The sequence below is a fragment of the Erythrolamprus reginae genome (genome assembly GCF_031021105.1).
Source record: "Erythrolamprus reginae isolate rEryReg1 chromosome 13 unlocalized genomic scaffold, rEryReg1.hap1 SUPER_13_unloc_1, whole genome shotgun sequence".
In the NCBI taxonomy this organism is placed as follows: Eukaryota; Metazoa; Chordata; class Lepidosauria; order Squamata; family Dipsadidae; genus Erythrolamprus; species Erythrolamprus reginae.
This window is the reverse complement of record NW_027248436.1, coordinates 700,336-722,616: the sequence shown is the minus strand read 5'-3', so window position 1 is coordinate 722,616 and position 22,281 is coordinate 700,336. Positions and strand designations below refer to the sequence as shown.

Below are 22,281 nucleotides of genomic sequence, written 5' to 3'. Positions count from 1 at the left end.
AATGGTCCTGAGTCCCTTCTTTCTACAAACGGTCTCTGAGGGAACCGTCGTCAGTTGAGGGCTGCCTGTATTGATGCCCCCAAGGCTCCTCTAGACGGAAAGGCCTTTTCCTCACAGGGGCCACACAAGGCCCAAAGCCCTTCAAGATGCTTCCCAGAGGGAGGGGGAGGGAGGGGGTAGGAGGGGGAAAGGCCTCCCTTCCCCCCAATCTGTGGCCATCCTCGGACACCAAAAAGTCACCACAGGGATAAACAGTGAGATTGTATTGAGACATATTTCTTTAAGACATTTTCATTTGGGGGAATGTAGTGAAATTGCACTCTGGGTAATGTAGTTTTGCATGTGACCAGCACACTCCTATATTTATTTATTTATCTTCAAACATGTTCAAAAGGCCTTGTGAGAATGGGCCTTTAAAAAAGCCAGATGGGCCTTTGCCAGCTTTAGTTGTCCAACTCACTGCCTGAGGAAGTCAGTTAGAATTTAAAGGCCACAGCACAGACTGCCCCCTATAGGCAATGAGAAGGACAGCTAAAGCATGGAATGGTCCATGGGAGGAAGGTTCCTGTGTGCTGACTTTGGAATTCTGGGAGTTAAAGTCCAATCATCTTTAGGTTGCTAAGCTAGCCAGTTTTTTTCTAACTTCCCTCTTTTTTTCTCTCTGTGTGTGTGCGTGCGTGTGTGTGTGTGTAAGAGAGAGAGAGAGAGAGAGTTTTTAAACTCTGCAAAGTTCTGGTAACAAAGTTTTCACTAAAGTTGCATCAGCCCTTTTGCGTGGAGACTTTGAGCTTTAACTTTCAAAATAAAGTTAAATACATGTTGGCTTTAACTCAGCAGGCAACTATTTCAGATCTGTGAGATGCTCTGGCATTAACAGGCCCCTGAGATTTTGTCTTTATGCCAACAATTTTTTATTTATTTGTTTCTTCAGCCACAGTTGCCATGTATTCCCTCCCGGGTCAGTTTCAAGCATGGAGCTCCCAAACCTCTCAATTCTAGACGACCGATTTAATTCCATCTCTGCCCCTGCCATTATGAGCCATATTGGGATTATTTCCCTTTTACTTCTCTCCAGAAAATCCCCCAAAGTTGAATCATCCAGGGATCTCTCCTGAGAGGGAGAATCATGATCAAAGTTTCAGCTCTGCTCTTTGGCTGAATCCTCCAGGGGAGACTTTGGGCATAGAAATAGGCAGTTTGGGGACAAACAGAGTCTGTGCTCTTGCGTGTACATCTCTCTCCTTTCCACATGAAGTTGTGTTTCAACCAGGAAAGCAACTGCATTGTATCCCACCTTCTGAAAATCCTCTGAATTCTTCTTTAGGAAAAGGAAGGAGATTGATTGAGTCACCCCATGGATGATGGACCTCCTGCTTTTGGTTGTGGTGCTGCTTGTGTCCCATCCTGTCTCTGGTAAGCTGAGAAGGAAATGCCTGATGAGTTTGGAGCACCAGGATGGAAAACAACCATGGAGCCTTTGCAGCCCAGGAGACCATCTCATTGGTATAGTCCACACTGGACGAGAAACATTTAATACAAAGTTGCTTTTCAACGTGGCTCCTTCTCTTCCTGATCCGTAAGTCATTCAGGGTGATGGAGTTGCACTCCCTCCATTCTAAAACTCTCCTAATTTTATGTTTTTTCCTCATTTATTCCTATATTGTGAATATGTCTAATTTCCTGAATGATTTTGATTTCCACGGCTTCTCGTTTTTGTCTGATTTTGTGAAAGAGACTCAAAAAGGCGTCTGAGAAAAAGCTGAAAGGGCTGCAGATTATTTTCCTCTCTCTCTTCAATCCTTAATTTATCATTTGAATCATGAATTTTATTTGAAGTAATTGGGGAATCAGTTGTAGTTGCCGTACCTCAGTCGATTTCCATATTTGTGTAACTGATTATTTCTTTTGGTTCACTAGGCATGTGGAAGATTATACACTGCTCCAAAAAAATAATGGGAACACTTAAACAACAGAATATAACTCCAAGTCAATCAAACTTTTGTGAAATCAAACTGTCCACTTAGGAAACAACACTAATTGTGTTGCTTTTCACATGCTGTTGTCAGCACATTCAACTTTGTACAGAACAAAGTGTTCAATGAGAATATTTCATTCATTCAGATCTAGGATGCGTTCTTTGAGTGTTCCCTTTATTTTTTTGAGTAGTATATATTAAAAGAAGTATTTGATGTTGCTGTTGATTATAATAACATTTTTTCTTACAATAGGGATCATTATAGTTTTGCACATGCCTTAATATTCATTTTCAACATTCAACTGATGAACAAGAATTCCCAGTTCATGCACAACCTCACACTTGGCTGCAATATCCATGACAACTATATCAGCACTTTCCACACTTCAGATGTCTTGCTGGACATTCTCTCCACTGGAGAAGCCAATGTCCCCAACTATGGCTGTGGAAAGAAGGACAACCTTCTGGCTCTTCTTGATATGGCTGACAGGGAAATCTCCATCCAGATGTCAACAATCGGAGGCACCTACAAAGTCCCACAGGTTTGTTTGTGCTTTTCTCCATCTGGTAAAAGTAAGTGGTGGGTGATGGTAGATGAGCAATAGATGCAATCATGTTTTCTGCATGGAATTCAGGATTTTCTCCATATTAACAAAAATGTCAATGTTCTACCCCATTATGTCCATGTTGAGATTAATCATAAAAGGCCTGAGATGCAAGCAATACCTTCCCTGGAGAAGACATTCTACCAACTAGTTAATTGATCCAAAAATATCTCTAGTTGTTGGGGCCCCTATTGGCATCTTCCTTTTAGAAGACGAGACCTGCCCTATCCACTCGGATTGAAGTTGGCAATAGTTGCGTTTTATGTAACTAGAATAGGGAATAAAAAGGACTCTAGCAATTATAGACCAAATGGACTAGCAGATATTGTGGCTAAAATTTATGCCATGATCCTCTTAGTTAAACTTGAGAAAAATGCATTCCTTGCAGAAGAACCAGAAGGTTTTAAGTAGAATTAAAAACTATGTAGATTTTAGAAGAAACAATGCATAAGTTAATGATCATCTATTGGCACAAATTGGTCATGGAATATGTAATCTATATCAGTGAGGAAAAACAAGGTTTGCAGGCTTTCTAGATGTTAGTGCAGCATTTGACTGAATGAAGAAATAAATAGGATGGAGAAAATGGATTGCCCTCCAAATGGAGCTCAGCCTGTTGGCCCTGATCCAAGCCCTTGTTGGAGAGGGAGGTTTGGGCTCAATGGGGCCACGAGAAGAAGGACCTATGCTTACCAAGCAGGGAAAGGAAAGATACATATTTAAACCCCTGTTATTCAGTATAGATATGAATGACTTACTAGGACTAATGCTGGATTAAAAAAAACAGATCATAAATAAATGTTATTTCATTTACTAAATTACTGGACCAGTGAAAGGCAGAGCACATAGTATACAGCACTTGGATTTCAGAAAGGCTTTGACAAGGTAAACCACAACCTATTTCTCGGTAAGCTAAAATCTATGTGAGATAGGCAGCCTGATGCCCAGATGGAGTCAGCCGGTGGTCCCCCAGGTTCCATTTTAGGCCCAGGACCATAGTTCCCTCTAAGCTGAGCAGTGAGCAATCGCTCACTTAAAAATCATCATCAACTCAGAGTTTTCCAAACCTGCCCAGAAGCTGAGAGGGAAAGAGTGAGAGGGAAGGAGAGAGAGAGGAAGAGAGAGAAACAGAAAAAAGAGAGGAAGGAAAAGAGAAAGAAAAAGAATGGGAGTAAGGAATAGAGAAAGAAAATCAAAATCTAGTTTAAAACTAGCTCAACTATTTAAGTGGCATTTTGATATTGATAGAGTTGCCCTATTATGAGCTCACTGTTATAGTCACACAGTACAGTATTTTATTTTGAAATTATCTGAGGCAAAACAGGGTGGTTTTTTTTAATTTATTTGTTTGTTTGTTTGTTTATTTATTTATTTATTATTTCTGTGCCACCCAGTCCCGAAGGGACTGCCGCTCAGACACTATACTTTTCCGCCCACCCCCCCAAAAAATTGGAGGGAACACTGCCCAGGACTCTTCAACAAATTCATGAATGATTTGGATGAGGTGAGAAATGGGGAAATCATCAAATCTGAGGACAACACTACAGTGGCAGGAATAGGCAGCACCTCAGAAGATAAGGTGAAGATCTGGTAGGATCTAGATAGACTTGAACCCTAACAAGATGAAATTCAATGTAGAGAAATGTAAGGTTTCAGACTTAGGCTGGAGAAACCAAATGTACACTTACATATTGGGTGAAATCTGCCACAATTGTAATAACTGTGAGAGGGATCTTGGAGTCTTAGTGGACAATCAGTTAAAAATGGACCCACAATGTTTGGCACTAGCCAAAAACGCCAAAAACATTTGCATCAACAGATGGATAAAATCATGTGAAGTAATAGTATCACTTTATAATGCCTTGGCAAGACCACACTTGGAATACTGCATCCAATTTTGATCACAATATTATTTAAAAAATGTAGAGACTAAGATGATTAAGTGTTGTGTCCAGAGGACAGTTAAGCCTTGTATCCGCCCCATATTCCTTGGGTGGGAGAATACCTTAATGTGATTGGTTGGCTGAGCCTGGCAGCCGGGCATATATATAGCTGCCAGGCATGGCCACGTTGTATTATGTTTAGTTCTGTAACCGTTACTACTTGTTAATAAAAGAACCGTTATTCACCACAAGAGCGCAGCCTCTCATTCCAGCAAGGATCTTACATTTGGTGACGAGGAAACGGGCACCAGAGAGAAGGTAACCATTTTTGCGGCACCACACCGAGCCACTCAGAAACCGAAGAAAACCCATCGAAATATTCCTTGCTGCCAGGGGCTGCCAGAATTCCCTCCTACCGCAACGCTACCGAGTCCCTCAGCTGCTAGGTGGCCGAGGGAAATTCCCCTGAGTCCCAACGCCCACGCTATTGCCGTACCGCCGCCAAGCTCAGCCTCCTTGTCTTCGCCGCCGAGCGTTCCAGCTGCTTGGCAGCCACCAGGCGGCCGAGGGAAACCCTCTCAGTCTCTTGCCAACGACATTGCTACTGCGCTGCCGATGAGCTTAGCTGCTCGGCGGCCGAGGGATTCTCCCTTGTCTTCGCCACCCACGCTGCCGACACGCCGCCGGACTCCTCAGGGCTCGGCGGCCGAGGGAAGACCCTCAGTTTGTGATGCCGCACTGCTGCTGCGCTGCCGCCGAGCTCAGCTGCTCGGCGGCCGAAGAAACTCCTTCGTCTTTGCCTGCTCGGCCGCCACCGCAATGGGCCGCCCACGCTGCAGCCACAACACCGGGCTCCTCAATGCTCACCGACTGAGGGAAGCTTCCTCAGTCTCTTGCCGCTGCATTGCTGCTGCGCTGCCGCCGAGCTCAGCTGCTCGGCGGCCGAAGAAATTCCTTTTTTGCCTGCTACGTCATTGCCGTCGAGCGTTCCCAACTGCTCAGCGGCCTCCAAAATTTCTGCGCCTCCCGTACTGCCACCACCACCACCGAGTTCTACCTGCGGGGCCGGCCACACAACTCTATACAGCATCACCGCCGGGTTTGCCAGCTACTCGGTGACCACCACACTGTGCCGCTGCACCCTGCTGATGCTGCAGAGCCTCTGGCAGCCAAACAACCACCAGGCCAAAGACCTTCATCACCGCTATGGCGAGCCACAGCACATTTCCTGCTTCCTTCGATCCATTCGACCCCATTAACGACACCTGGGAAAGTTTCCTCGACCGTTTTGAATGCTACCTCAAAGCGCAAGATCTTAACGAATTGGCAGAAGCTCGCCGTAGGGCATGTTTCTTGAATGCCTGTGGCAAACCCATGTTCCACATGGCACGTGCATTCGTAGCACCACAAGTGGTCTATGAGGTTCCATGGGACGAGTTGATGGACAAACTCAAAAAACATTATGCTCCCACTCCATCCTTCATTTCATGCCGTTTTCATTTCCACCATCGCATCCAGGCAGAGGGGGAGTCAATCACTCAATACGTGGTGGCACTCCAGGATGCAGCGCGGGACTGTGATTTCGAGAATTTGGAACGTTCCCTGTTGGAACAGCTGGTTTGCGGGGTGCGAGACCTTCAGCTTCAGCGCCGCCTCCTGGCCCACCCCAAGCTTACCCTGGCCATAGCTATTGATGACGCCTGTGCCGCAGAGACGTCATTTCACTTGTCCGCTGAAATACAACGCCGTATTCCGGAAACCGTGAAATCTCCTCCACAACCGAGCATTCACGCGGCAACCTGTTCTTCTACTGACAACACCAATCAAGGTGAAACAATCGCTCGACTTCGTACCACCGCCACCATACACCAACCCATGGAGCCAACCAGAGGACCACACCACACCACGGCAGTCTTACCCACCGTGCCCCAGCTGCGGAGATCCACACCCTCGCTCATCCTGCCAATTTCGCATGGCAACCTGTTACAGCTACGGAAGAGCGGGTCACCTAGCAAGAGTCTGCCGTTCGACTCCCAACCAACCCGCCAACCGTGCCACACTGTCACACAACACAAACCAACGCCTGCCAGAACACCGTGGTGACTGTTTCACCACAAAACCAGATCGAGAGCTATTTGATGGGGAAGAAGAAGTATTTTTAGCAGCTGGAAGTGGGACCAATAAAATTTCTTTGTAACTATTGAGGGGTCACCCCTAGAAATGGAGGTAGACACCGGGTCTGCCAGAAGTTTGGTTTCTTGGGACACATTTTCGCACCTTGTTGCAGACCCGTCCCAAGCCAAATTGGGCCCAACAAGTGTAAAACTGAGGGACTACCAGGGAAACCTAATCCCAACCAAGGGGGAGGGAAAATTTCATGTTAAAAAAGGGGCATATTCTGGACTTCTTCCATTAATAATTGTAGCTAATCCCCTATCATCTCTTTTGGGGCGGGACTGGTTTACCAAACTAGGGCTGTCTGTCTCGGGAATTCACTCAGTGACCCCTGATGTATATTCTTGTATATTTGATGAGTTTTCTGATGTTTTAGCAACACTTTGGGTTGTTATGTGGGAACACCAATATCCCTTAACCTAGACCCCAAATTGGCCCCCATTAGACTAAAACCCAGAAGAGTTCCTTTTGCACTCAGGAAAAAAGTGGATGCAGAGTTGGACAAACTCATCCAGCAGGGGGTTCTAGAGGCCACTGATTATTCCAAATGGGAAACACCACTGGTAATTCCAATCAAACCCGACGGGTCTCTCCGCCTATGTGGAGACTATAAGGTGACACTCAATCACGCCCTAAGCTCCAACCCCTATCCGGTACCAGTGGTACAGCACTTACTACATTCCCTCGGCCAGGGGTCAATTTTTGCCAAGTTGGATATGGCGCAAGTGTACCAACAACTCCCCGTGGATGATGCCACTGCGGAGGCTCAAACTCTGGTCACCCACCGAGGTGCATTCCATTGTCGCCGCCTCCAGTTTGGCGTAAGTGTGGCTCCTGGCCTGTTTCAGAACATCATTGAGAGGCTGTTATACAGACTACCTGGCGTAACGCCATACTTTGATGACATTTTTATATCAGCCACTTCACAACAACAATTACTCACACGTGTCAGGGGTGTCCTATCCCGTTTCCAAAAGGCAGGCCTTCGCTTAAAATGTGGCAAGTGCCACATAGAAGTTCCCCGTGTTGATTTTCTAGGTTACACCATAGACGCTGCCGGCATCCACCCAACACAGGCTAAGATATCAGCTATCAAACAGGCACCTGCACCTGTGAACAAGTCTAAGTTACAGGCTTTCTTAGGCCTCCTCAACTTTTATAATACCTTTTTACCACACAAAGCAACCATAGCTGAACCCCTACATAGACTATTGGGAAACGACAGACCATGGGTTTGGGGAGATGTAAAACAGGCTTCATTTAAGGCAGTCAAGGACTTGCTATCATCTGATGCAGTCCTTATCCAATATAATGACCAATGGCCATTGGTACTGCCTGCAGACGCTTCTCCTTATGGCATAGGTGCCGTTCTCAGCCACCAATTACCAAATGGCTCCCAAGCCCCTATAGCATATTTTTCACGAACATTGTCCAACACCGAGAGAAATTATAGTCAGACGGACAAGGAGGCCTTAGCCCTTGTCGCATCAGTAAAGAAGTTTCACGACTATTTGTATGGCAGACCCTTCGTTTTGCAAACTGACCACAAACCCCTATTGGGCATAATAGCGGGCACTAAAGAGTCTTCTCAATTTACATCCCCCAGAATGACCAGGTGGTCAGAATTTTTAGCGGCCTATATATATCAGTTGCAATATCATCCTGGAAAGGATATGGCACACACAGATGCCCTTAGCTGCTGTCCACTGCCAGTACCAGTTACAGACCCCTCACCTACATCACAGGTCCTCCTTGTAGAGGAACTTAATAACTCATTGTCTGCATCTGACATAGCTGCCCACGCCTCCTCCGATAACACCATTTCTCAAGTCATAGACTGGGTTAAATGCGGATGGCCCACAGGAGTTTTGCCCAGTGGGTTTGCCCCATTTAAAACCTGACAGAGTGAGTTATCTACGCATAGAGGGTGTTTACTGTGGGGATCACGAGTCATCATTCCTCCTTCTCTACAGGATGTAGTGTTGCGCCTCCTCCACGAATGCCATCCAGGCATTGTTCGGATGAAGGCCTTGGCTCGCAGCTATGTCTGGTGGCCGGGTTTAGACCAAGCCATCCAAACCTGGGTAGATCGCTGCCCGGAGTGTCAGAACTCCAGGCCCATGCCTCCAGAAGCTCGTCCGAGACAGTGGGAAATACCTAGAGGGCCATGGTTCAGAATCCACCTTGACCTGGCCGGCCCTTTCCATGGTCATCAGTTTATGGTACTAGTAGACGCTTATTCAGGCTGGGTAGAAGTAGACATACTACATTCCATGACATCAGAGAGTGTAATTAACGTGCTATCTCGACATTTTTCCACACATGGGTTACCCGACCAGTTGGTAACCGAAAATGGACCCCAGTTCACATCCTCACAATTCCAGGTATTTTTAGCCGCCTTAGGAATCAGACAAATTTTAACAGCCCCTTGGCACCCTAGTAGCAACGGCAGGGCAGAACGGGCCGTGAGATCCACTAAAGAGGCCCTCGGCCGCCTCAAAGGTTTGGACTGGAGGAACAAAGTAAATCTTTATTTAATAACTCAGCATTCAACTCCCTGCCCCACCACAGGCAGGAGCCCAGCAGAGGCACTTATGGGCAGACGCCTGCGTACTAGGTTAGATAGGATTCACCCCACATATACTCCCAATACAGACAGGGAAACACCAAATTTCACGAGAGCATTTGTCCAAGGAGATCTCGTGTATGCACGAAACTATGGGGGAGGAGAACACCGTTGGGAGCCAGGTTGGGTTTCTGAAGTAACAGGCCCTTGTTCTTATAGGGTCCAACTAAGTGACGGACGGACCTGGCGTCAGCACATAGACCAACTACGACGCCGAACCTTAGAAGCTGCCTCGCCGGCATCACAAGCACCATCCATTCCGTCAACCTGCACCACACCATCTGACTATACAGAGATCACTACCTCCATGGACAATCAGTATCAAAGACCAATACCGCAACCACTACATCAGGAAATACACACAGAAGATCAACCACAACCATTGTCTACAGAAACAGAATCATCCTTGCCCCTATTAGGGGCTGAACCCCGCCGTTCAGTAAGGACACACAAGCGTCCTGCTTATTTAGAGGATTTTGTGTGTACCAACCAGGTGGGAAGGGGTGTTGTGTCCAGAGGACAGTTAAGCCTTGTATCCGCCCCATATTCCTTGGGCGGAAGAATACCTTAATGTGATTGGTTGGCTGAGCCTGGCAGCTGGGCATATATATAGCTGCCAGGCACAGCCACGTTGTATTATGTTTAGCTCTGTAACCGTTACTACTTGTTAATAAAAGAACCGTTATTCACCACAAGAGCGCAGCCTCTCATTCCAGCAAGGATCTTACATTAAGGGTCTGGAGACTAAAACATATGAAGAATGGTTTCAGGAATTGAATATGTCTAGTTGAATGAAAAGGACTTTGAGTGACTGAGAGGAAAATGTAAAGATGGTTTCTTTTGTGTAAAGAAGGGAACCAAAGTGAAGCCATATTGTGATATCAAGTTGTCTTTTATACTCAAATGACCTTCCCTCTGTACCATTATATAACCATGCATGTGAAGCAGTATTATGAACACATATTGTATTTTTAGCTCATTGTGCGAAAAACAGGATATGAAACTGGGGCTAGTCCCTAAGTAAGGGGAAAAACCACATAAGAACATATGTCATTGCTCACGTCATTACTTATAGGAGTGTTCGGTATACTGGGAGTCACGTATGTATTGTCGATTTGGTATAAAAATGGAGGTGTGAAGATGTCAATTGCCTTCTTCAGGGGTGATTCTCTACCTGAGTTGGCCTCTCCTTGATTAAGGAGATAGTAAAAGTCTGTTCCTGTTCACCTGGCTCCTGTGTCATTATTTTTCCTTTTCTCACAGTGACCTAATAACAGTGTGCAATATTTCAGGGGCTGCCCCAAAGAATAGGGGGGATGGGTTAACAAGACAAGAAGCAATGAATTAAAATGAATCAAGGAGAAAAACAACCTAGAACTAAGGAGAACTTTCCTGACACTTAGAGCAATTAATCACCTGTTTCCAGAAGTTGTGCGTGCTCCAACACTGGAGATTTTTAAAAAGAGACCAGACAGCTACTTGTCTGGAAGAGTATATGGTCCCCTGATTCAGGAGGAGGTTAGACTAGAAGACCTCCAAGATCCCTTCCAATTCTTTCATTTTGTTTTAAGTTATGTTATAGGTAAACATGTTGAGCATGCTAAATACCTCTTGGAACTCACTAATTTACAATAACAAAATGATAGTATTATACTTACACATTGGATTGTATACTCTGTGAACAAGACTTGGATTCTTTTGTCATAATAATTATCAGATAATTAATCAATCCAGTTCAAAAGCTACGGTCTTTGGGAAGTGACAGAGTTGGTAAGTCAATGGAGCATGTAACACCTTTCCTTACCTGGGGTTGTTTTCTCTGATACTGAATCTGGGACCCTCATCATCAAAGGAGCTCAGTCAGAGAAAGGGCCTGAGTGAGAGTGGTGCTTAAATGAAAACATCATAGCTCTCCAGCTTCCTCAGCCCCAACTCTCAAAGCATAAGAGGCCAAGGTTTCCCCCATGTTCTTCACCCCTCTGATGTTTGGGGCTTCAGAAAGGGGGGTGGGACTTTTTGCCTCCACCAGTTGGACGAAGCTCTTTCTTTCGCCACAGCTGATTGGCCACTGCCTTCTCTCCCTCGCCCAAAGGCCCCTAGCTATTGGCCCCAGCCCTTTCGTCACACAAATCCACCTTCAGCCACAGCCTTTTGGCCACATGGGACACTTTGCCACCATCCAATCAGAATGGTTCTTACAAAATGCTACTTTGGGAAGAAAAGAATGGGACAGTTTGCTCTTTCATACACAAACAGACACCAGTTGAATGGTAGAAATGGAAGGGACCTCAGTGGCCATCTAGTCTGACCCCCCTTCTCATTCAGGAGACTTACAGAATGATAGAGAGGGAAGGGACCTCAGTGGCCATCTAGGCTGACCCCCTTCTCATTCAGGAGACTTACAGAATGACAGAGAGGGAAGGGACCTCAGTGGCCATCTAGTCTGCCCCTTCTCATTCAGGAGAATGGAGGGGACCTCAGAGGCCATCTAGTCTGCCCCCAGCTCAAGCAGGAGAATGAAACATAATGATAGAGAGGGAAGAGACCTCAGAGGCTATCTAGTCCAACCCCCTTCGCAAGCAGGAGAATTGGTCTTCCAGTCAAATTCATGGGCTGATAAATTGGCTGGTGGAACTCCCTGCCTCACAATAAGCTAATCCTTTAAAAGCTAATTTGGGAACCCAAACAGAGCAGTCCTCTCAAAAGAGGGGTGGGGGAGAGAGCTAGATAGCATTCTCTTAGCAAAGGACAGATGTGAAGTTACTGGTTACTGTCTGGGGCCCCTTTATGACCTGCTCCTCATGGTAATCTTTGGAATTTTTACAATGCATGGAGCACTTATGACCAAAGAAAGTGTCAAGAGAGGCAAAAACTCGGAGGCCCCAGAAGTGAGGGTAGGGGGCCACCCCCGCCCTCCACCCATACACATTTAAGAAGAATTGGAAGGGACCTTGGTGGTCATACATTCCCACCCCGTTCTTCCACCCATACACATTTGACATATTCTGACCTGCTAAATTGGCCGGGGGAACACACTGCTACATGGTCCTCTCTCTAACTCCCTTTGCATTTCTCTCTCTCTCTCTCTATCATTCTGTAAGTCTCCTGAATGAGAAGGGAGTTCAGCCTAGATGGCCACTGAGGTCCCTTCCCTTTCTATCATTCCTGAAGGAGAAGGGGGTCAGACTAGATGGCCACCGAGTTCCCCTCTATTATCCTGCTTGAGCTGGGAGACAGCCTAGATGGCCACTGAGGTCCCTTCCATCTCTATCATTCTGTAAGTCTCCTGAATGAGAAGGGGGGGTCAGACAAGATGGCCACTGAGGTCCCTTCCCTCTCTATCATTATGTAAGTCTCCTGAATGAGAAGGGGGTTAGCCTAGATGGCCACTGAGGTCCCTTCCCTCTCTATCATTCTATAAGTCTCCTGAATGAGAAGGGGGTCAGACTAGATGGCCACTGAGGTCCCTTCCCTCTCTATAATTCTATAAGTCTCCTGAATGAGAAGGCGGTTCAGACTAGATGGCCACTGTGGTCCCTTCCCTCTCTATCATTCTATAAGTCTCCTGAAGGAGAACGGGGGTCAGCCTAGATGGCCACTGAGGTCCCTTCCCTCTCTATCATTCTGTAAGTCTCCTGAATGAGAAGGGGGGGTCAGCCTAGATGGCCACTGAGGTCCCTTCCCTCTGTATCATTCTGTAAGTCTCCTAAATGAGAAGGGGGACAGACTAGATGGCCACTGAGGTCCGTTCCCTCTCTATCATTCAACTGGTGTGTGTGTATATGAAGGAGAAAACTGTCCCATTCTTTCCTTCTCAAAGTAGCATTTTGTTACAACCGTTCTGATTGGATGGTGGCGAAGTGTCCCATGTGGCCCAAAGGCTGTGGCTGAATGTGGATTTTTGTGATGAAAGGGCTGGGGCCAATAGCTAGGGGCCTTTGGGCGAGGGAGAGAAGGCAGCGACCAATCAGCTGCGGCGGAAGAAAGAGCTTCGTCCAACTGGCGGAGGCAAAATGTCCTAAACCCTCAGAGAGAAATCTCTAGCATAACCAACACCATCACGGCCTCTGAGGTCTTGGGGTGAGTAAAAGGAGTCCAGCTGCTGCCCTCACAGTTGTATTGGGAATTTATACAATTTCTGCTATGTCTAAATTCAGAAAATAGGGATATTGGCATAAATTTGAGTCCAAGAAAACTGACACGCTCCGAAAAGAGACAAAATTTCAATTAAAGAGAAATCTTGGATTATACAACTGACAAATCGTATTAGGAACTGAGGTCTCCCTGTTTCTTGTATAACTGGAGAAGAAGCTAAAAAAAGTCCTCCAGAAAAAATCTGGGATACAGAAACAGAAAGAGATGCACCAATCCTCAAAAATTATAATAGGCCCTTTATTGGAATATAATACTTCAGTCAGCATTTCAATGTGATAATCTAATTGTGGTAAATTGTAAAGGTGGTACAGTAATATTATTCACACTGTTTATAGTTTTTAAAATTTATTATTTTTCATTTTTATTATACAATCTTGCTAATATTCTGTCTTCAATATTTCAAACAATGTCTAACTACAAATTGTTCCAATGCATTCATGAGAAGCAGGTTCAATTTATTAAAATCTAATATTTTGAATTTGATCTGACCCCAAATATGACACAGCATTTTCATTGCTTTTTCAGATCAAATATGATATTGCTTCAGAGGCTCTGAGTGATAAAAGCAAATTCCCCTTTTTCCACCAGATGGAACCGAAAGAAGGGACCCAGTACCCAGCCATTGTCCAACTGCTCCTCCATTTCAGATGGACCCTGATTGGCCTCTTTGCTTCAGACACAGAGAAGGGAGACAATTTCATGAGGACTTTCCCTCCTGTGCTTGTCAGGAATGGAATTTGTGTGGTTCTATCACAACAATTCTCACCAACAGGATATACAGCCTATCTCAGGGATGCCCTCTCTAAGTGGAGACAAGTCAATGTCTTTGTTCACTTCATGGAATTTGATTCCCTTTGGGACAGAATTCTTCCTTTCCATTTAACATTTCTGCGCTTGCCGGGACTCATTGAAGAGAAAGTCTGGATCCTCACAACTTTTACAGGGTATAAAATAAAAAAGCGCAGACTTCGTAAATACATCCACAGTATTTTGAACTTTGGTTATCTGACGAAAAGAAGGCCAAAAGATGAAGCCTTTGAACCTCATTTCTTTGTGGACAGAAACTTTGAAGATCTTTATTTTCTCTGTTCTCTTTCAAAGAACGTCTTTTCTGTCAAAGGCCGCAGAAGATGCACCCAGAAAGCCCCACTGGAGACCCAGAGGAAAAGGAACAGAGGACGGCTCCCAAATCACTATGGCAATTACAGTGTCATGAAGACTCTGGCCCATGTCTTGAATGCCGCCTATTCCCCCAGATTGAGGAGGAGAAGGACGGAGGGAGAAAAGAGGTCGGGGTCTCCAAGGCTGCAGCTGTGGCAGGTAGGGGGTCCTGACAGGGATCCATGGATCTCAGATCCTTTGGAGGAGGAATCCCGAGGAGAAGGAGGGGAACCACTTCAACAGATCTGCCCAATTTAATTACTCAGAGAATAATGGTTCTGAAGCAGTGTGTGTGTGTGTGTTTCCCAAGTATTTTACTACCACACTGTGGGTGTGGCTTATTTTGTGGCTGTGGCTTGATGGTCATGTGATTGGGTGGGAGGGGCTTACTAGCCATGTGACCAGGTGGTGTGTGTGGCTTCATGGTCATGAGATTCAGCAGGTGATGCTTCGTGGTCATGCCATGGAACAAATAATATAGGATTTTTCTCTTTATCTCTTTCTTTTTCTTTCTTTCTTGTTTCTTTCTTCCTTGTTTCCTTCCTTCCTTCCTTTCTTCTTCCTGCCTTTCTTTCTTTACCTCCCTACCTCCCACCTATCCACCCAACCAACCTTCATCTTCCCTCCTTCCTTTCTCTCTCTTTCTCTTTTCCTCTTTCTTACTTTCCCTCCCTCCCTCCCTCCCACCCATCCAACATCCTCCATCCATCCATCCATCAATCCATCCTCCCTTCCTCCCTCCCTCTTCCGTCCCTCCCTCCTTTCCCCCTTCCTTCCTTTCTCTCTTTCCCTTTCCCTCTTTCTTACTTCCTATCTCTGTCCCTTCTTTTTCTTTCTTTTCCTCCCTCCCTCCCTCCCACTCAATCTTCCTTTTCACTCTTTCCTTCATCCCTCGCTCTTTCTTTCTTTCTCTTTCTCTCCCCCTCTCCCTTTCTTTCTCACCATTCCTTCCACCCACTGACACAACTTTTCCTTCCTTCCTTCCTTCCATCCTCCCTCCCTCCTTCCCTCCCTCCCTGCCTCCTTCCCCTTCCCTCCCCATCTCTCTTTCTCCCCCTCCATTCCTTCCTTTCTCTTTCTCTCCCCCTCTCTTTATTTCTTTCCCTTCCTCCCACCCACCCACTCAACTTCTTCCTTCCTTCCTTCCTCCCTTTCCTCCCTCCCTCTTTTCTTTCTTTCTTTCTCTCCCCCCGCTTTTTCTTTCTCTCCATTCCTTCCACCCACCCACTCAACTTCTCCTTCCTTCCTTCCCTCTTTCCCTGTTTCTTACTTTTTGTCCCTCCCTCCTTCCCTCCCTCCTCGCGTGTCCGGAGCTTCTACTGTTCAGCGGGGGATAAACAGGGGGCGGCAGCTCTCTGGTCCCCTCCCACTTTGTCAGAACCATGTGCCAGCCAGAGAAGCTCCGAACAAGCTTCAGGAGGTGCTGGCCAGCAGGAAACAGCTTCCCAAACTGCTCCCCACCTTCCCCACCATGCCTGCAACTTTTATCGGCCTGGAAAACTTTGCAGCTGTGTACAAAGATTGCCGGAGTGGTTCCCTCTCTCCCTTACTGACCAGCAACTCCCGAAACGTCTCCTAGGTCAGCAGAGGCCCCGCAAGCCCCCTGTGCCCCCTTTGGGCCTAGAAAGCCTCCCTAAATACACAGAAACATAGAAGACCGACGGCAGAAAAAGCCCTCATGATCCATCTAGTCTGCCCTTATACTATTTTTTGTATTTTTTCTTAGGATGGATATATGTTTATCCCAGGCATGTTTATATTCAGTTACTATGGATTTACCAACCACGTCTGCTGGAAGTTTGTTCCAAGGATCTACTACTCTTTCAGTCAAATAATATTTTCTCATGTTGCTTTTGATCTTTCCCCCAATTAACCTCAGATTGTCTCCCCTTGTTCTTTGTGTTCACTTTCCTATTAAAAACACTTCCCTCCTGAACCTTATTTAACCCTTTAACATATTTAAATGTTTTGATCCTGTCCCCCCTTTTCCTTCTGTCCTCCAGACTCTGCAGATGGAGTTCATGAAGTCTTTCCTGATACGTTTGATGCTGTAGACCTTCCCCCATTCTTGTAGCCTGTCTTTGGACCCATTCAATTTTGTCAATATCTTTCTGTAGGTGAGGTCTCCAGAAGTGAACACAGGATTCGAAATGTAGTCTCACCAGCGCTCTATATAAGGAGATCACAATCTCCCTCTTCCTGCTTGTTATACCTCCAGCAATGCAGACAAGCATCCTACTTGCTTTTCCTACTGCCCGATCACACTGCTCACCCATTTTGAGACATTTTGAGACAAAGGCCTTGCTACCTGTTTGCTTCCTCCTGCAGAGTGTGGCAAAAAAAGAACAAAGCCAAAAACAGATGACAGCGACATGTAGAGTGCTGGAACTCAGCTTCTGCACATGATCAGAAAAAGAAAAAAATTAAAGAAATAACCCCAAAATAAAAAAATACTCAAAAAAAAATTGGGAAAAAAATGCCAGCCTACAGGGACCGGTACCAGGCCAGTGACATCACGAGTGGGCCGAAAAACAGATGTGCTTCTGCACGTGCTCAGAAGGAAAAACATTTAAATTTATTTTTTTTATTTTTTTAAAAGCCGCCCAAAACAAAATGGTGACACATGTGCAGTGCTGAAAACCTGGCTTCTTTGCATGCACAGAAGAAGAAAAAAAATAAAGAAATCCCAAAATCAAAAAGACATTCAAAACAATTTGGGGGGAAATGGCAGCCCCTGGGGACCAGTATGAGGCCAGTACGAGGCTACTGTTGAGCCTGGACTGGACTGGACTGGACCGGTAGGAACCCGCCCCTGTTCCAAAGACTAGATCCCATGGCATTTCGATATTAAACACTGTTAATTTGAAAATGCTGTATAGGTTTGTGATTAGCATTGTGGAATTTGACCTTTATAAATTTGGAGGAGACCCCTGAGATCATCTAGCCCAACCCTTCCTCTCTGCAGCAATCCCAGTTAAAGCTTCTCTGACTGATGGCGGCTCCGTCTTTGCATTCAGAGAATCCACGAAGGGGAGACTGAGCTTCTCTGCTTTCCTGGCTCAGCTCTAAAAGAGCTCATCCTTTTAGGATATTTCTCTCTCACGTTCAGCTAAAGTCTCCTCTCCTGTAACTGAGTTCATTTTTCCATGTCTGACACCCTGGAGTAACAGTGAGCAGATCTTAGGCTGGTGTGTGACGTGTGTCAGTGATCGGAAGAGGGCTGCATCCCCCCTCCTCAATCGAGAGATGGTGTCCGTTGGAAAAGGGGCTCCCAGACTTCTGGTCTTCAGCTCTCCTCCTTCTTGTCTTTCCTCAAGGCTATGAGTGGATCCTTTGATCTCTTCCTTGCCTTACCGTATTTTTCGGAGTATAAGATGCACTCTCCCCCACCCAAGGCGGATTCCCATTCTGCACGCACACAAGCAAAATCTCGCTGGGACACACACACGCAGCTCAACTTATGCTACCAATGCGCCACCCTTTTCCATACTGGTTATTCTTTTGCTGTAGTGTTCTGTTTTGGAAATTAATTTGGTACTGTCAAAATCAATTTCATGTCCTGTAGTTTTGAAGTGTTGGAAAAGGGAGGAGTTTTTTTCTTTTTTCTTTAATGCATTCTTATGTTCTGCAACATGTGCATTTACTCTCCTGTTAGTTTGTCCAATATATGTGGCTGGCAGATTTTACACGGTATTTGATAAACTCCCTGGTTTTCTAGTTGGATATTGTCTTTCGGGTTTCTTAGGATGTTGGCTATTTTTTTAATCTGTACCAAAGGCTGTCTTGATGTTGTGTTTGTGGAGAATTTTACTGATTTTATCTGTGGTGCCTTTGATGTAAGGGAGGAGGGCGATGCCATTGTCCTGTTCAAAACAGAACACTACAGCAAAAGAATAATCATGGAAGCCATCGAGATAGAAAAACATCCCCAAAATATGAACAAGCGGGATGATACCTCCCGCTTATCAGACATCTGGAAACCAGCCCTCAAACGTATCCCAGCCATGGAAACCAGACTCAGAACACACATTGTAAAACAATCAAGTAGCCTGCAAGTTCCAACTACTCAGGATATCACGCCTAATCTACAACCATTAACTAATCAGCATACCTCAGCTACATCAACGACCCCAGATGTTGCCCCACTGACTCACCAGGAAGTTTCTACACAGCAGGCAATTGCTGAGCCATCAAACCACACCCAGCCACCAGTATTTATAGAAGGAAGGCAGCTCAGGTCTCGCAGTGTTCGCCTTAGAACAAGGACAGAAACACCAGCCTGAAGATGATGAGTGAGACCTCATCGAAACGTCGCCAGAAATTTCCAAATCCTACACGAGAAGAAACCCGAATATACCAAGACCTTAAATAGGATGACCAGGGAGAAGATTAGCCTGATACCTTACTTCTTGATAAACCCCCATGTTTTCTGGGAATCTATTTGTTGTTTTCAAAGAGTTTATGAATCATCTTTTTTTCCTACTCTATTCATTTTATTTGTCATCTGCTCTAGAATCTTTGACCCATTGTGTCAATTATATTTTCTCTATATTTTGTCAGTATATGATTGACAATTTCTTCTGAAACTTTCTCAGTCACTTTTGAAGATACTGGCAGTATTATTTAACTGTATTTGGAGATTAAACAATTGTAGAAGAAATATTTAATGTGGGATAAGAAACAAAGTTTTCTGTAATTCAAATTCCTGTATGTTCCCATTCTAGTTTCATCCCTTTCTGGAGAAGAATGAATTTTGGAATATTTCAGATAATAAACTGTACTTGGACCAAAATGGAGAGATAAAAGCAGATCTGGGCATTGGCTACTACTTGTTGCTCCCCAAGGAGGATCCCAAGCAAGAGATTCTGGCGTATTTTATAAGAGAGACAGTTTCTATCGACCAAGATGCTCTTTCACGGCTAATGTTGCTTAATAAGGTGGGATAAATTTTGTTGTCTTTTCTCTGTTTTCCAAATCCTGAGGTCCCATTTCAAGTGGGGAAAGCCTAGACTCTCCAGGGTGGTTGGCCTTACATGCCAGCTGATGTCATCTAATGGAGGTTCTTCAACAGACAGGACCTAAGTGGAGTAACTGTGCCATGTTTTATGGAAATCTTTCAAGATCCTACTGGTCAGAGGTTTCTTTCTTCATCACAGTTTTATTCCACATTAAAAACCTCAATGATATAAAAGTTTCCTAAATCTTTTAGAGTAAACTTTATTCTCAGATTTAATGTGAATATATCCTCATACCTAAATCTTTTTTCTGCAATTCCATCCCACCAGACTTTATTAAATAGAAAAGTACTTTATTGTAATGTTAAATTCCAAAAGCAAAAGGGAGGAATTAAATGAAGAATCTGCCAGTTGTTATACCTCCTGCATCTGTTTAGAAGTCAGAGATTTCATGTTTACTTCAGTGAAGACTAGAGGCTAATTCTCCTGCCATTTTTACCTACATTTTCTATAGATGGAGAGTCCTAACGTATTTCCTAACACTTCCTCTTTTTTCTGCTCAGTCCCTGCCTGAGTCCAAATGTGTGGAAAGTTGTCATCCTGGATTTGTCAAGAGGGCTCGAGAAGGAGAGCCAGTTTGCTGCTACGACTGCGTTCCTTGTCCAGAGGGGACCTTCTCCACTCAGGAAGGTGGGTGATCCTGAGGAAAATGGGAGGCTTGGTGGAACTGGATCCATCCAGAACATTTTCATTAAAGTACAACTTAAAAGGCAGATTGGAGCAAACCTGGTTTTTTTTTTAAACCTGCAGAATATCTTATCTAAAAGGAAGTAAATCAAAAAGACTTTGAAGGAGGGTTGAGAAGTAGATTGGAGAAGGGGGTGGAAGACTGGTCAATCTTTACTAACAGCAGAGGAAATATCTCTTCTGGTTTTTAGTTTGCAGAAGTGCTGCTAAGTTTACCTTTCTAGGAACATCTGAGATCTTTGACACTTGATGAATTCTTTCAGGTCCATCTTCTGAAAGACCTTCCAATTCACTGTATATTGGCCTCCCCTTCAGGATCACTGAGAAGGTCCATCATGTGGTGTTGTGCATAGTTTTTTTGGGAACTCATTACACAAATATTCTGCCCGTCATATTGATCCATCGATCAATGAAAATAGAGCTGGAAGGGACCTTGGAGGTCTTCTAGTCCATCCTCCTGCTCAAATTGGAGAACCTATATCAGTGATGGAGAACCTTTTTGGCACCGAGTGCGCCCAACCAGATCATGCAGATACACATGCTGGAGCATTGGAAACTCAAAGACTAGCTGGCCAGTGTGGACATGCCTCTTTTAGCCATTTTTTGGGCCATTTTCTGGCTGTTTCTGGCTGTTTTCCAAGTCAATTTTGGTCCGAAAAATGGCGCTAAAACTGTCTTTTTTGGGCAGTTTTCTGGACCATTTTGCAGGCTGCTTTCAGGCTCTTTCTCGGTGCTCCACTGCCTGCACTGAAAATCAGAAGATCAGCTGGCAATGGCACAGATTCCCAGAGTGAGGGCTCTGCGTGCCACCTCTGACACCCGTGCCATAGTTTCCCATCATGGATCTATATCATTTCAGACAAGTGACTGTCCAATATCTTCTTTAAAACCTCCAATATTGAAGAACACAAAAACTCTGGAGCCCACTGGTTAATTGTTCTCACTGTTAGGAAGTTTCTCCTTAATTGCATATTGCTTCCAGATGTTATAGGATACTCTAGGCGACTTCCGGGGGCGGGTCTACAGCGAGCAGGCGTGCGAGAGTAGAGCTCTGCTCTCCCAAGCCTGATTTTGCAGTTCGGGGGGTTGAAATTTGGCTGAATTTCGACGCAACCACGTTGGAGAGGTGGCTGAAGTAGCGAGGGTTCCTCCTAGCATGGAGGTGTGAAGCAAGCACCCCGTGTGCAGGAGTGAGAACCTAGCAAACCTCGAAGCAAGAGAGTCACCAACCAACATGGTGACATTAGTGCTGTGACAGCCCAGCGTAACAGAGGAAGCAAGAGAGTGTAACTACAATCCTATTTACAAAGAAGAAGAACCCAAGTATGATAACAAAAATATACATAGTCAAATTAATGGAAGATTAAGTTAAGAGAGAGCAGCAGCGTGGGACCCACCAAAGTTGGTTAGCGGCTACTCAGCGGTGGGGGAGAAAAGACTAAAAAAAAAATTCTACTGAGAAACCTGGAAAACCCGGAAGACGTTTGGAGTTAAAACCTAAAACAATAGGAGTGGACTAACAAGCACCCCGTGGAGGAGAAACCTGAAAAACAACTTAAATAACTTAACAACTGTTTGTGAGCTTTGTGACTAAAAGAAACGGTGGAGAATACTAACTTTTGAAAAAAAGAGCCAAACGACAGAGACTGCAGGAACTACAGAATCACAGCGGTAGTGACGAGACACGGAGATACGGAGGTTGCTGAGAGATTGGAAAAGGGAGGAAGTGCTCCAGAGTTTAAAGAAGCTTAAAGAACAAATGGTAAAGAGCTGAGGTCCACGACCAGAGGAATAAATAAACAGCAGCGGTGGAGTGTGCTTGGAAGTGAAGAAGGAGCCTGCAGTAGCTGACAAGATAAGCGGAAAGAGCCAAAAGAAGGTGCAGAGAAGAGGAACATCGGGGGAGGAGGAAGTTAGCTTAACTAAGCACTTATTTATATCTCTTTTCTCTCCTCTTTACCTTCCCTAAATCGAAAAAACTGACTAACTGATTCACTAA

The 22,281-nt window shown here is 45.1% G+C and overlaps 1 protein-coding gene across 1 annotated transcript; it reads left to right on the top strand.

Moving 5' to 3' along the window:
- Positions 1-2,234: 2,234 nt before the first annotated feature.
- Positions 2,235-20,558, top strand: LOC139155121 (vomeronasal type-2 receptor 26-like). Its single transcript, XM_070730210.1, has 4 exons — positions 2,235-2,517; positions 13,945-14,739; positions 19,305-19,450; positions 20,546-20,558. Exons 1-4 carry the CDS (start codon positions 2,281-2,283, stop codon positions 20,556-20,558), a joined length of 1,191 nt encoding a protein of 396 aa, XP_070586311.1. The 5' UTR covers positions 2,235-2,280.
- The last annotated feature ends 1,723 nt before the right edge of the window (positions 20,559-22,281 follow it).

What these genes read in the sequence shown, in the direction of transcription:
- LOC139155121 (XM_070730210.1), top strand. Translation starts at nt 2,281, where the DNA reads ATGAACAAGAATTCCCAGTTCATGCACAACCTCACACTTGGCTGCAAT. An exon ending in GCACCTACAAAGTCCCACAG is followed by an intron (nt 2,518 to 13,944) that starts GTTTGTTTGTGC and finishes TTGCTTTTTCAG; the next exon opens with ATCAAATATGATATTGCTTC. An exon ending in CAAGGCTGCAGCTGTGGCAG is followed by an intron (nt 14,740 to 19,304) that starts GTAGGGGGTCCT and finishes TTCCCATTCTAG; the next exon opens with TTTCATCCCTTTCTGGAGAA.